Source organism: Antechinus flavipes, chromosome 1, assembly GCF_016432865.1.
Source record: "Antechinus flavipes isolate AdamAnt ecotype Samford, QLD, Australia chromosome 1, AdamAnt_v2, whole genome shotgun sequence".
Taxonomy (NCBI): domain Eukaryota; kingdom Metazoa; phylum Chordata; class Mammalia; order Dasyuromorphia; family Dasyuridae; genus Antechinus; species Antechinus flavipes.
This window is the reverse complement of record NC_067398.1, coordinates 339,566,930-339,581,189: the sequence shown is the minus strand read 5'-3', so window position 1 is coordinate 339,581,189 and position 14,260 is coordinate 339,566,930. Positions and strand designations below refer to the sequence as shown.

Here is a 14,260-nt window from a genome sequence, read left to right as displayed (position 1 = left end):
TAGTTGCTTTTGCTTTTAGCTTCTGGGGTTGTTTTCACTTCTCAGGAAACTAATGGTCTCCAATGTTTCTTCTATAACTAAAACACTGCCAGGTGATTCTTCTCTTCTCTCTGTTCACTTAAAGGTCTCTCCCTTCATACTACAAGAAAAAATAACTAGTGTAGACTCACTCTAAAATAAAAAATGAAAGAAAAGAAAGGAAAGGAAAGAAAAGAGAAGAGAAGAAAAACTCCTCTGGTCAGTCAGATATGCATCTCTCTGTCTCTGTCTCTGTCTCTCTTTCTTTTTCTTTCTTTGTCTCTGTCTTACACACACACATGTATATGTGTATATATATATTGTGTATCGGTATACACCTATATTTTTCTTGATCTCAAAATAAAGAAAAAATGTTGAGGTACAGGAAGAATTGTAGATGAGAGACATTTAATTCAGAGCAGTCTCTTTCCCTCTTATTTCCTCCATCCCTCCACCATGATCAAATCTACTGTTACTGAGCAGTCACTAAAGAATAGACTGATGTAAGTAGACAGATTTACTGCTGTTTCCAGTCTGTAGAGAGCTCTCACTATCTTCCCAGCATTTGTTTGCTTAGGTGTTATGTTTTAAGTAGGAATGCCACCTCCACTATCCAGAGCTCCCACCGATTCTCTTAGTTCCTGTTTTCTATTACAACCAGCAAAAACATCATAACCTTGAATCATTTCCCCAACTCTTTGAATCTCATTTCTGTATTCTTTTCCCACCTGTCCCTATCTCCAACTCCCATCCCTGCCTTAATAAAAATTCCTCTTCTCCATCCCATCAAGAAGAGCAGAATCCAATGGAAAGAATGTTGATTTAGAGAGAACGGACTTGATATAGAGGTCTAACTCTGCTACTTATTACTTGTATCACCTTAGAGAAGTTATTTAATATCTTCGGATCTCTCTTTCCTTATCTTAAAAAAATTAAAGGGGTTGAACTTGAAGAGCTATCAGTTACTTTTTGTTATAAATCTAGATACAATGAGGGAAGCGTTTATAGAGTTCCAGTCACATTAAGAGAAATCATGTTGACCATTAGTGCTATGCCAAAATGGAAAGGGTTATATAGTATAGGGGATGGAGGCAAGAGGTAATGAGAATCCCATCAGTGAAGAGCTTATTGTAGACAAGTGTTGGGTGACCTCTCATCAGGGGTGTTTTATCACTGTTGTTTTCTTGGAATGCTAAGTGTCCAAGTGGCAACAAGTGGACTTAGATAACAAACAAAAAAACTTATAGCTTTCTGTCTTGTTCAAATATAATTAGCTAAAATGGCCAAGCTGTTAATAGAACTTTGCCCATATCCTTGTAAATCCTTCTCTCTGCTAGGTAGCTGGCTTCTCTGACAAATCAATAAATACAGAGGCAATGATAGTTGGAATCTCTAATAGTGAAATTTCAGGCACCATGACAATATTCCAAATTATTATGATAGGAAAATCTGTCAATGATGCCCTTTAAACTGAAGGCAACACCCTATTCTGTCAACATATGAGTTCAACTCTGAGTTTGTGATTAGATAGACTACTACTACAAGCCAGCCTTTTTTCTCTAAACTGTAATTTCTCCATGGTCATATAATTAACGAATACTAGAGGCAAGGTTTGAGACCTTAATGAAAAGTCCATAGGAAATAGGGTGAAGAAGAGAATAGAGCATCAACAGGCAAATCAACCTATGGGGAGTGGGGTCGATGCTAAAAAAAAATGAGGAGGGGATTTGCTATCCAGGATTAAACAAATGGGAGAACTTCAAATAGGATTTCTCTATCTTTAAAATTGGTGAATTAGATTAAAGTACCTCAGAGGCCTCTCCAGATCTGGTATGCTATGATGTTAATAGAGCTTTAGTTGGCTTGTCAAAGGTCATCCTTACTTTCCCTGAATTGGTCAGGAAAGTGTTAAGGACATTCCCCCCGTTTAGAAGGTCTGGCTCAGCTGGAGCAGACAGATTGATGAGTTTTAAATCTCCGGTGTGGATCTTTTCCTGAGCAGGAATGAATTGTGCCCTTGTCTGATCCAGCCAAAGTCAAGTGGTGCTCCTAAGACAGAAAAATATTTGACCAAGGGCTGGACTGGGCAGAGCCTCAGGAGACTGGGCCTTAGAACAGAGTATCCAGGGTTTCAGGCTACAGCTATTTCTGCTCTTCCTTTAGAAAGAGTAGCCAGACAGGGGAGGGCTTCCCCCAGGTCTTCAGACAGCTATCCCAGTTGCAGCCTTGAAGATAGTACAGAATTTGCTACTGAGAAGGAATACCAAACACGTAGAGCTGTCTTGGACATAGTAACCTTGAGGTCTATACTACAAGCTAAACTGTTTCTATGACTGCCAAATGTGCATTTTATCTGGGACTGTGCAAAGATAGCACTGGTTTCTTGGATGATATCTGAAGCTCAAATGTTGATCAAAAGTAGATTCACAACCTGCAAGCTTGCTTTCTCCCTTCCATCCTCCCATCCTAGGACACATATAAAAGTTAGGTAGGGGATAGAGCAGCCACAGTGAGTGAGACAAGAACTCCAGTCTTGAGTTTCTACTAGTAGTGATGGACATCAGTGAGCCTTCCACATTCTGTATTGGGTAACCAAAGATAATTACCAATTCCCTAAAGTAAGATCATCAGCCCAGTCAATCTTCTGTGATCCTTCTGGATCACAGACATAGAGCAACAAAAAATGGAAAGGTCATCTAGTCCAAAGCTTCTTAAACTCTGGTCTGGGACTCCGTATGGGATCTCATATGAATGAATGAATAAATGTGAGGGTTGTGAAAGTATGATTTATTATCAGTGAATGTTTGATTTGTATGTTTATTTTATATGCTGGTATCCTCAAGGTTGCATAAAAATTACTCCAGTGAAAAAGAGGTTGTGAGTGGAAAACATTTAAGAAGCCCTGATCTAGTCCAATCCTTTTATTTTGCAGGTGAGAAACCAAGCCCCATCATGATGGCTTAAGTGATTTCACAAAGTAGACACAGATGTTAATAGCAGAGCTCCAGTCCTTTGACTCCAAACCCCTCTTAGCTATACCTCATTAATTAGATAAGAATGTGGAAAGTCCTACCAAATTATAAAGACCTTGAAATGTGTGAATTATTATTTTTTCAGAGAAATAATCTAGTAGGAATGGGAAAAGATCTAGTTTTAGTTACTGTTTGACCTTAGATGCTGACACACAGTCCCCTAAGTGAAGGCCTTACCTCATTTCCCTAAGTGATGGCCCCAGATTAGATAGAGAATTATTCTTTCCAGTTCTGACCTTCTATGAATATGTTATTCTGTGGGCTTATTTCTGACAAGATTTTGTAACCAGAATAGAAAAATCAAAGTTTGACTCTAGAGTAAGAAACTTAAAGGGTACCAACTGCTGTCAAGAAGCACATTTCTTCCCCTCTGTGGGTATTCCTGAATCCCTGGGCTCCTCCCACCTACTCTGGAGGCAGGAGTACTTCAGTATCACGAAAGTCCCAAAATAGCCTTTTTCATGCTTTCTTCCTCCAGGGAGATCACACCTCAGTTTAGCCCAGTCTATTATTCCATAACACATCTAGTGCTTACCCCAGGTGCAAAAATTGCTAATGATGGCTCTAGTTGTGAATCTAATACTTGCTAACCATCTAACCATGGGCAATTGACTTCCTTCTTTAAATTTTAAATTTTTTTTTTAGGAGATGACCTAAAAAAAAGATTCAAAAAATCTTTGAGATTATTTATTTATAAAATAGTGCTAAAAACTAATACCTGTTTTATAATCTGACAAGTCTCAAATGAATGAAAGCATTTTACCAGTTCAAGTGTAAGCGACTGTTATAATCGTCATCCTTGTTACTATTGTTATAAACAGTAATCATAAATCACATAGAAACAAATGAATTCTGACTGAAGAAACTACATTTCCATTGCTGACAGCTGAGCCACATGGTATAAAGAATTAATTTCTTAAAGGCACTCAAGAGAGTGACCCAATCCAAGAGAAACTCTCATTTCATTCCCACAACTAGGAGTTATATCAATCCCTCATGTTGAACATTCAATAATGCCTCTTCTGAGCTCCCAAGGCAAGACAAAGGAACCTCCAAGGAGAACTCTGTAATAAACATTAAAAATATATATGTTTCTTCTAATCATTTATTAGAAGTGAACATGGGGTAGTGAGGATTGGGGGAAAAAAAACTCTTTGAAAATAATAGTCTCCCAGAAACTAGAGATGTTATCTAAAAAAAGTGATTGTTTTATCCTCTTAATTTTTTATAATATTTTTGGAACTTAGCGCTATATCTGATTTGCACATAAGCTTTGCTCTGAGAGCAAAGAGAGGGGGAGAAAGGGAGGGAGGGAGGGAAAAGGGGGTGAGGGAAAGAGGAAGGAAGGAAGGAAGGAAGGAAGGAAGGAAGGAAGGAAGGAAGGAAGGAAGGAAGGAAGGAAGGAAGGAAGATAATGGAGGGAATAAAGGGAGGGAAGAAGGGAGGAAAGAAAGACAGGATCTTTAGAATAAAAACTATTCATTGCTCTTCAGATATCCAGTAGACACCTAAAAGGTGTCAAACCTTTTAGGATACTGGAATCAATTATGCAAGGACTAGGAAGAAGTTTACTGCCATAATTCCCACACACCATGCTGGTTTGGCCTTGGGCCAGCCTAAGGAATGAAAGCAGTAGTACTAAGATTTGATAAGAGAAGCAAGAATTGGTCATCTCCTAAATCTATAAGTGATTCCTGATCATCTCTTACATTCCAACTCCCTTGTCTAAATTCCAAGGACTCTCTAACAATTGATTTCTGCTCTCCAGTGTGATCCATAATTTCTGCAATTCAGTCAACACTCATTGAACTCCTATCAACTAGAAGTCTAGTGTTGTGATAGAATCTTCCATGATAGAGTCAAGAATACCTGGATTCAATTCCTAATGCCCCCAGGAAATACTGTAAAAATATAAATTTTAAATTAAATTCCTGTCTGCACTGATAGAGGGAATTTCCTTTCCAGGAATGCCTTAAAAGCAGAATCCAACTCCAAAAATAGTTATCTTCTGGGCTCAATGGACTGTGTTCCATAGGAAGTGAATAAAACCAATTCAATTTCTATAGAACTCAGTAGAGACTCAGTGAATTCATGTACACTAGATAATTCTTGCTCAGTTCAATGCAATAACACAGACCAGAGTAGTTGATTGGAATGAAAGTTCCTTGTGGGGTTTTGACATAAAAGTTTCATGTAGAAGACTAGACTCTAACATTACTATGAAGGACAGATAAGAATCAGATTAATTATAAAGGAATTCCAAAGACTTTTGGCAGCTGCTTATTAACTGCAGGATAAAATATAATTCTTAACCTGGCATTCAAGGCCCTCCCTAATCTGACTCCAAACTCTGTAGTAATTTTGTTGGGGTTAAGAGTGGCAGGAAGGGGGCAGAAATCTGGCTCCTGATTGCCTGGGCTATTAAGAAGTTGTAATTTAGTCAACATCTGTTAGAGGAAAAACTTGAAGCCAGTTCTTCCCAATAGCCTAATAACCTAATAAGGTTGGTTCTCTAATCACTGTACTAGGCTGCCTTTCTCTACTTGTAGATCTAGTCCATTTAATTTCCATCACCATTATAAGTGATAACTTATAATAATGATAGCTTAATAATTCACATTTATCTCATACAAGAGATAATTAGGAACTGGCCCAGAGTAGAAGCTTGAAAGACTACCAGAGTGACTGCAGAAAAGCCACTATATCTTCCTTGCCCTCAGTATCCCCATTTAGAGTGAGATTTATATGATCTCTGATATCTATTATCTTAAGAATGAAAGGGAAGGGGAAAATATGGATAAGTTGATCTTTCCCTCTTCTGATCTCCCATAGTATTTACCACTATCAAGGTCAGCTGGAAATGACCTTATTGATCATCTTATACAGTCCCTTTGCTTCACTTGTGTGGAAATAAAGGTCAGATAGGGCAAGTCTGTAATACTCTTTTGGTATTTGCTTAGATAGACTTTGCAATGTGAATCACAGAATCTCAGAATTGAGAAAAGCCTGGGGAAACATTTGGTTGAACACAGTAGTTCTCAAATTCAGTTCTTTTTTACTACTAAAAATTATGGAGGATTCATCCAAAGAGGTTTTGTTTTTTAGAAATATTAGAAATAAAAACAGGGGCAGCTACATGGCTCAGTGGTTAGAGAATTGGCCCTAAAGTCAGGAGGATCTGAGTTCAAATTCAGCCTCAAACACTTAATAGTTCCTAGCTGTATGACCCTGCATAAGTCACTTAACCCCAATTGACACAACATTAAAAAAAGAAAAACTAATTTTGAATTTGTAGAACTTCTGAAAGAGTTTCAGAGCTTCACAGAATTCTCTGGACCCAGAGTGAGGTTAGTCTAACCTCAACATACAAGAATCCTCATCAGAAAAGGGACTGTCTGATGGATATTTGCTTAAAGTCACGTAGTAAGGAGAAAGTCTCTTCCTGTCAAATGATATTCTTTGCCTGTGTTTCTCCAGAAAATTAATCACCTTAAAGACAAGGACTATATTTGGCACTCCTCACAGACTTAGTATAGACCTTAAAAACCAGATTAATGAGAATGATTCCATATACAATACTCTCTCTGAGGCTCCTGAGGGTCAAACCAGCTTATGAGAGAGTGTTTGGGGCACACCAAATTTGTTGCCTAATTGGATGATACTCGTGCTTCCATTTCAGGAACTGAGATGGGGGTCTTCCTCTTTATGCTGTTGGTTTTGGTGATACATGCTGCGGCCTGGCCAGACCTGGGCCAATCCAAACAGAGTGTCCAGAAGTGTGTCCGATGCTGCAGCCCCACAGGAACTCCCGCTGCTGCCCCTTCCAGTAGGATGAGTAACTATCCCTCATGGGTGATGCCCCGGCTGCAACCCACTATTGACATCACCATTCTTAAAGGTTAGTTTGTGCTACTACATCCCAAAAATGGGGAGTCCAAAGACCTCACACAGTAGGAAGGCAAAATCTGGATTAACCCCCAAATTTAACTTTTCCATTACTGAGATCAAATAAACTTAAAAATGATCTTTTGATTGATTTTTTTTATCCCTAAAGAAAATATAATTTTAATAATGTGACTTGTCTCCAAAATCCAGTTTAGTGTAATGGAAAGATTGCTAGTTCAGACTGTGTATCAGGAGACCTGAGTTGACACCTTGGCTGTATGATATACTATCTGTGTGACCTTAAGTCACTTAATTTCTAGCTGCCTCAGTTTCCTTACCTTAAATAGGAATAATGATAATTGTTCTACCTATTTTACATGGTTATGAGAAAAGATCTTTGTAAGCCTCAAAGTACTATAGAACACGCTCTATTATGATGATCATTTTCATTATTATTAAATAGTAATGGGTAAGCAAAGTTCTCCAATTGCAGAAACATAGGTAGGTAGGCATTATTGCAAATCTTTCCTGATAAAAGGCTCTAGAAAAGAAAGGAAGGGCTGAGGAAGGCTAAGGAAGGCATAAAGGGTGGGGAAAATATCTAAATTGAGAGAGAAAGGAGACAGAGCTTTTTAATCTAGTCTTTATCATAGGTGACTTCAGAACCTAGTACCTTTTCCTTTCTTAATTTGCTTTTTCCACTATAAAAATGAAGGAGAGTGGAAACAGCACTGAATTTAAAGTTGGTATCCTAACCTTGGATACCTCTGTCATTTTCTATCTTTTGGGGATGGAACAAGTCATTTAATCTTTCTAATCCTCCACTTCCCTAATAGTAAAAGAAAAGGGTTCAAAAGCCTCATAATGGAAAGTGCTATCCACATCTAGAACTATGGATCTGAATGCAAAGGGAAGCATACCATTTTCAGTTTTTTTTTCTTTCTCTTGGTTTTTCTCTGATTCTTCTTTTACAACATAACTAATTTGAAAATATGTTTAGTGTGATTGTACATTTGTAACCTATATCAGATTGATTGCTATCTTGGGGAGTGGCAGGGAGGCAAGGAGGGAGAAAAAATGAAAATTGAAATATTATAAAAGTAAACATTGAAAACTAATAAAAATTTTAAATGAAAACAAAAGTAAAATAAAAAGGTTAGACTGACTAATCTCTAAGGTACCTTTTAGCTCTAACATCTTACGTTTTGTTTGGATTGCAGGTGAGAAAGGTGAATCGGGAGAAAAAGGACAATCTGGAGTGAGTGGGAAGGAAGGGATACCTGGCCAGCGAGGGTACCGAGGACGGAAAGGCCAGAAGGGACAAATAGGCCTGCCAGGAAATTCCTGCAAGCATGTCTATGAAGCCTTCTCAGTGGGACGGAAAAAGGTCCTTCACAGCTCTGACTACTTTCAAGATGTCACATTTGACACAGAATTTGTGAATCTTTACAAGCATTTTAACATGTTCACGGGTCGGTTTTCCTGTTATGTGGCTGGTATCTACTTCTTCAACCTGAACGTGCACACGTGGAACTTCAAGGAGACTTATCTGCACCTGATGAGGAATGACCAGGAAGCAGCTATTCTGTACACCCAGCCCAGTGACCGGAGCATCATGCAAAGCCAGAGCCTCATGCTAGACCTGGAGGAGGGAGATGAGGTCTGGGTACGGATGTTCAAGCGAGAACGAGAGAATGCTATCTACAGTGAGGAGTCTGACATCTACATTACCTTCAACGGCCACCTGATTAAAGCTGCTGAAGACTAACTGCCTGTTTTTCAACTCCCCTAAGACCCAAAGTCAGGAATACAAGTACCAAGTGCAGGCTGTGGTGAGACATTGGGGAATAGCTGAGCCAAGTGGACCACACATCCCATGTCAAGGGAAATTATCTAAAAATCTAGGGCCTGTAGAGACAGATGAGCCAAATGCAGTATCCATCCCACATTCAGGGACATTATCTAATCAGGTAGCAGGCTGGGGGTGAGGGGATTGAATGGATGGCTTCCCATGTTGTAGACATGAGACTGAGATAGATTCCTACCTCACAGGTTAAGTGAGCCAGGCAACTTTTATCAAAGGTATGGTGTGAGGTGCTATATTGTCCCCTTCCTGGACAAAATTAATTGGAATGAAATTGGATGCACTTTGGTACTAAATGACTTGAGTTGTCTACATAGACACAGTTTGGCAGATGACTATCCACCTTTACCTTTTACTTTGTGCTATATAGACCAAGGTCTACAATCCTCAGAAGAGTGCTTTTTTCAAAATTCCGACACAGATAGTTCATTCAATTTGTCCATCTGTCTGTCTCTCTCTCTCTCTACATATACATATATACACAAACATATGGAAAACACCATTTTCAGGAGTTCATTCACTTTAAGATCTTATTAGGATCAGCGTCACATTTGCAACAATGGCCTAATTGAAACTTAACTTTTCATGCCTAGGAGTCTTGTCCTCCTTGACTAGACTGTCAGCTTCTTCATCACAGGTCACCTGCTCCATTTCTCAGTGCCCTCCTTTACTGGATGGTGACTTTTATTCTCTGCTATTCTCTTACTGTGTAATCACTTAAGGATTATAATAAAGGAAGTGTTTAAAACATCTTTGTGTTGGTCATTGGGAATTGATGTAATGGACTTATTAAAAAAGGATGTGGATCTCTCCAGGATAGTCCCTGATTTTTTCCCTCTGGACTACATGTATCTTAGATTCTTTCAGTCTCTATTGATTAAGTAATACAACTAATGCAATATTCTACATATGCTTTGCTTTATACTAATACTAATAATAATAGGAAGCATATAAAATATTTGCAAAGCACCTTACTCATGGCATTTCAATTGTCCATTCAATCCTGTTATGTGCCAGGCATTGTGCTAAGTGCTTTGCAATTATTGTTTCATTTGATCCCCACTGCACCCCTAGAAGGCAAGTGTAACTATTACTCACATTTACAAGTACAAAAATCAGGGCAGATAGAGGTTGTGATTTGATCAGAGTCATAGTGTAATGCCTCAATCTCCCTGCTTCAGTTTCCCTGAATTGTTCTGCCTCAGTTTCCCTGGTTGCCATCCCCCTTCCTGGCCATTAGGACTGAGAATTAGGGCTTCTGAAGCTCTGGCCACTCTCATATTCCAAAGAGTCATAAAACTCCAGATGGCTTATTTCAAATCCCTAGATGGTACTCTCTATCTTTCTGGTCTCAAACTTCTTCTCTCCTGCTCAACCATCTTCTTGACCCCCAACTTGTCAGAATTAAAAAGTTATGGTCTTTCTTGAAATTTCCACTCACACAGTGCTCTGCCCCTGCCCCTTGTCTTTGTTTCCCTGATAGCTGGAACCCTATAAAAGTCTCTGGAATTACTTAGTGGTTGTTGGATGCTTTGAGACAAAAGTCCAATCCAGCCAGCTGGCTATGGCTAATATGGCTTCGCTAGTCCAAATTCTTCACATTAAAATATTAAAAACCCTAATCTCTGTCTTGCCTCATTTTCTCCAGCATTACAATATGCATAATAAATTTGTGAGGCCGAATTTGAACTCAGAGCTACCTGATTCTAGGCCCAGTGCTCTATTCATTACACCACTGTCTCCATTTCATAAATGAAGGAAACTGAGAATGTTGTGATTTACCCAAGGGTACAAAGTTGGTAAGTGAGTTAAAGTATGATACTCCTCCATCTTCCTGCTTTCACTTTGCCCAGGTGACCACACTCTGGAACCTATTTTCTGTTTCCTTTCTCCTTTATTATGCATTGTAAGTTACACAGATACTTTTACTAAGACTTATTAACCAGCTCTTTTGCAATGCCCATTCCAGCAAAATACAATTTCTGAAGGAAACTGGCATGCTGGAACCCCCTGCAGCACACATCTGGGAATCGACTTCATTTCTGTCCTTTGAGGACCAGTCAGCCTAAGCTCAGGAAAGCACCGAGCTTAAGGATTCTCCTCTACAAAACACCATTGTAAGGAATGGAAGGGCTGTGATCTGAATCGATTAAGGAAATGAATGTTCACATAGATGAAGTCATGTCTTCACAAAGAAAAAGAAGATCATTCAGAATCATCACAATAAGATATAGAAAATAAAAGAAATCTCCTTAGTAACAACTGAGTTCCATGCTATTGATCTATACCTAAGCTAGCTAAACTTCTTATGCTTCATCTTGATTTATATAGGAAGGGAATTACTTAACACAATACCTTATAAATGAGTTTTTAGCTTCCCAGTTTAACACATTTTTCTCACTAAATGATAAGCTTAGATGTTTCTAGGAGACCACTGTCAAATTTTGGTAGCTAGGGCAAAGCTTCTGTTTCCTTGTCCTAATTAGAACTTTGTCTGTACTTATATAAAACCTATGAGGCAGGTTTCTGTTCTCCCTGAAAATGATTTCCAACTCTTCTCTATACTCCAACATGATGAATCATTAGGGCTTTACTCTTCTGTTAAAGGTTAGAGTACTTTAATTCAAAGGATTTCCCCCAGATAACCCAATCTATAAAAAAAAACTTTCACTCTACTAAGTGGTATAATGGCTAAAGCACTGGACATGGAATCAGGAAGAAATGAATTCAAATTCAGTTTCAGATACCAGCCATATGGCCCTGGAAAAGTCATTTATTAAATAGAATCAATAATAATCCTCCTCAGAATTTTTCTGAGGATCAAATATAAATGAAGCACTTTGCAAACAAAGTGTTATATGAATGCTACTACTAGTACTATTACTACTAGTATTGTTACTGCTGTTGAGTCTACTACAAACTGCAGTTCCTTTTGTTATATAAACTTTAAGCATTATAAAGCTTTTCCCTCATCTATGAGCCAGATAATAAAAACATTAGTAGGTTTAGGGGACAAGAGTTGGATTTGGAGTTATGAAGACCTAATTTCAAATCTTACTTCTGGCACATAACTAGCTGTGCAACCTCGAACTTGTATCACTTTATCTTTATATCTTATATTCTTCATTTCAAAAATTGGGGGGATCATTATGGTGCATTATAGCTCTAAACTTATGATACTGTGAGCCTTTAACAGATGGGTAAACTAAATACCAACTAATTGTGATTCCCAAGAAAAGGCATCACTACTTCAGGATATATACAAGGAAAAATAATCATTCTTAAATCACACAAATAGCCTATGAATAATTATAAAGATACCTGCTCCATTCTCTTTTATTCATCTTTGTTCATTGTTCCCTACAATAACAGCTGAGGCTGATAAGGGAATAGGAAAGTCCAGGAAATTTACCACAGACCACTTGCCCACCATTTGTCCATAGAAGAAAAACCAGTGTGCCTTTTCCTCAAAATAATGTTGACATTTGTAGAGGTCTTTGTGGTTTTACAAAGGGAGATTATTATTTTTGTGGTTGTTGAGAGTTTTCTTTTTTGGTTGCTTTTTTTTTTTTTTAACAAAGCAGTATTTTGCTTTAGTCTTGTGATGAATGACTAGGTTAATTCACCACTGTCATCTGACAAAGAGTCCTATACCATTTTGCAATAAAGTGATAACATTAAAATATCCACTGTCTTTCAGATCAGACAGGAAATCCTTCACCTGGAAGACTATGACTGAAGTTATTTACCAGATTGAGTCAAGTCACCAGAGGCAAGGATCTGTAAAGAATAAAATAAAGGGAAAAAAATCACAAAGATTAAAAAGGGCTATTTTAAATATCTAGCCAAGACCTTGGGCATAGTCAGTCCTGGCAACAAGTCAAAATTGAGTTTTTAGTAGATAATCAAGAATGGTCATTAAAATAAATTGCTCATTAAAAGATAGTAAACAATTAGGATACAGTCCCTTCTTCCCTTTTTATTCTCTTTAAACATTCAAAGAATTATTCCCCATGGACTCAAGAAATATAACTGATACACAGTGCATCAGTTGGGGTCCCATTATAAAAGTTCACATTATTAGCAAAGCTTTCCCCCCTGCTTATTATCTTGCAATATATCAACTTAGGCTGGTCTACATAGCCCAGAGGCAGCATAATCATGTAGTGAATAAAGATATGGTCCCATTTCTAAACCTTGAGAGCTCAGGCCAGTCACTTAAATGTTCAGTTTTCCAGGCAACTCTCTCTCTCTCTCTCTCTCTCTCTCTCTCTCTCTCTCTCTCTCTCTCTCTCTCTCTTTTTCTCTTTCTCCCCTCTTTCTCTCTCTCTTTCACTCTCTCTCTGCTTCTCTTTGTCTTTCTGTCTTTCTGACTCTTTCCTTAATAATATAATAAATACAATTTTATACATTCATTTTTAAATTTTGAGTTCCAAAATTTCCCCTTTCCTCCTTAATGTAGTAAGCAACTTGATATAGGTTATACATGTGCAATTATGCAAAACATTACCATATTAATTATCTTGAGAAAGAACAGAACAAAAGGAAAAAAGTAAAGTGAAAAATAATGTGCTTTGATCTGTATTCACAATTCATCAATTCTTTCTCTGGAGACAAATAGCATTTTTTCATCATATAGGTAACTCTCTTATGATGGAAAGTTGCAGAAAAGGTACCAACCTACATTAGTAGATGAAATTTCTTTACTTGAAAGTCTCCTATACCAATGAAATCAAAAGAGCAATTCTACTAAATAATTTCACAAACACTTCTTAAGTTCTTACTATATGTAGAGTAGTGTGATTGGAACTTGGGGAAGGAGGAGAATGTATAGGTGAGCTGGTCTCTACTCTCAGAGAGCATATGATATAATATTCAGTGAATTGGCAACTGTAGACTAAACATTTGGATCATTTTCATTCCTTATCTCTTTCCTCCTCTAGATCAAGACTTCTTATACTTTTTTATAACCCCTTGTTGCTCAAGAAAATTTTACATGTGTCTGAGTATATAGGTATATAAAATAGGCATGCAAAATCAAGCATATACTGATAATAAATCACAATTTTGCAACCCACACATTCAGTTACATGATTGAAATTGGAGTTGTGAACTAGAGTTTAAGAAGCTGCACTATAAATCATGGCCTAACCCTTCCTTCTCAATTTGACTGTATAGAAAGTATGGAGGGCATGAAGTATCCAAGTTATTCAACCATCATTTATTTTAGTATGATGGTATTTTATGTACATATAATTTACTAGCAATTATTCCAGGTGTTGAGGCTAACAAGATTAAATTGAAATATATTCCTTGATCTTAAGGAGCTTATATTCTACAGGGAGATAAAACATAAAACATAATAGGTAAATATAAATACAAGATAATTTGAGAAATGATGGAGGCACTAATAATTAAGAAAAACAGGGAAGGCTTTCCAGAAATGCACATAGTAGAAAAA

The 14,260-nt window shown here is 37.6% G+C and overlaps 1 protein-coding gene across 1 annotated transcript; it reads left to right on the top strand.

Annotated features, from left to right (window-relative positions):
* Window positions 1-6,738: 6,738 nt before the first annotated feature.
* On the top strand, window positions 6,739-9,549 carry C1QTNF8 (C1q and TNF related 8). Its single transcript, XM_051994410.1, has 2 exons — window positions 6,739-6,948; window positions 8,156-9,549. Exons 1-2 carry the CDS (start codon window positions 6,756-6,758, stop codon window positions 8,701-8,703), a joined length of 741 nt encoding a protein of 246 aa, XP_051850370.1. The 5' UTR covers window positions 6,739-6,755; the 3' UTR covers window positions 8,704-9,549.
* Window positions 9,550-14,260: the final 4,711 nt, after the last annotated feature.

Bases quoted from the DNA above. Each gene is read 5' to 3' on its own strand.
- C1QTNF8 (XM_051994410.1), top strand. From the start codon at position 6,756: ATGCTGTTGGTTTTGGTGATACATGCTGCGGCCTGGCCAGACCTGGGC. The intron at 6,949-8,155 runs GTTAGTTTGTGC...TTTGGATTGCAG, and splicing joins TGACATCACCATTCTTAAAG to GTGAGAAAGGTGAATCGGGA.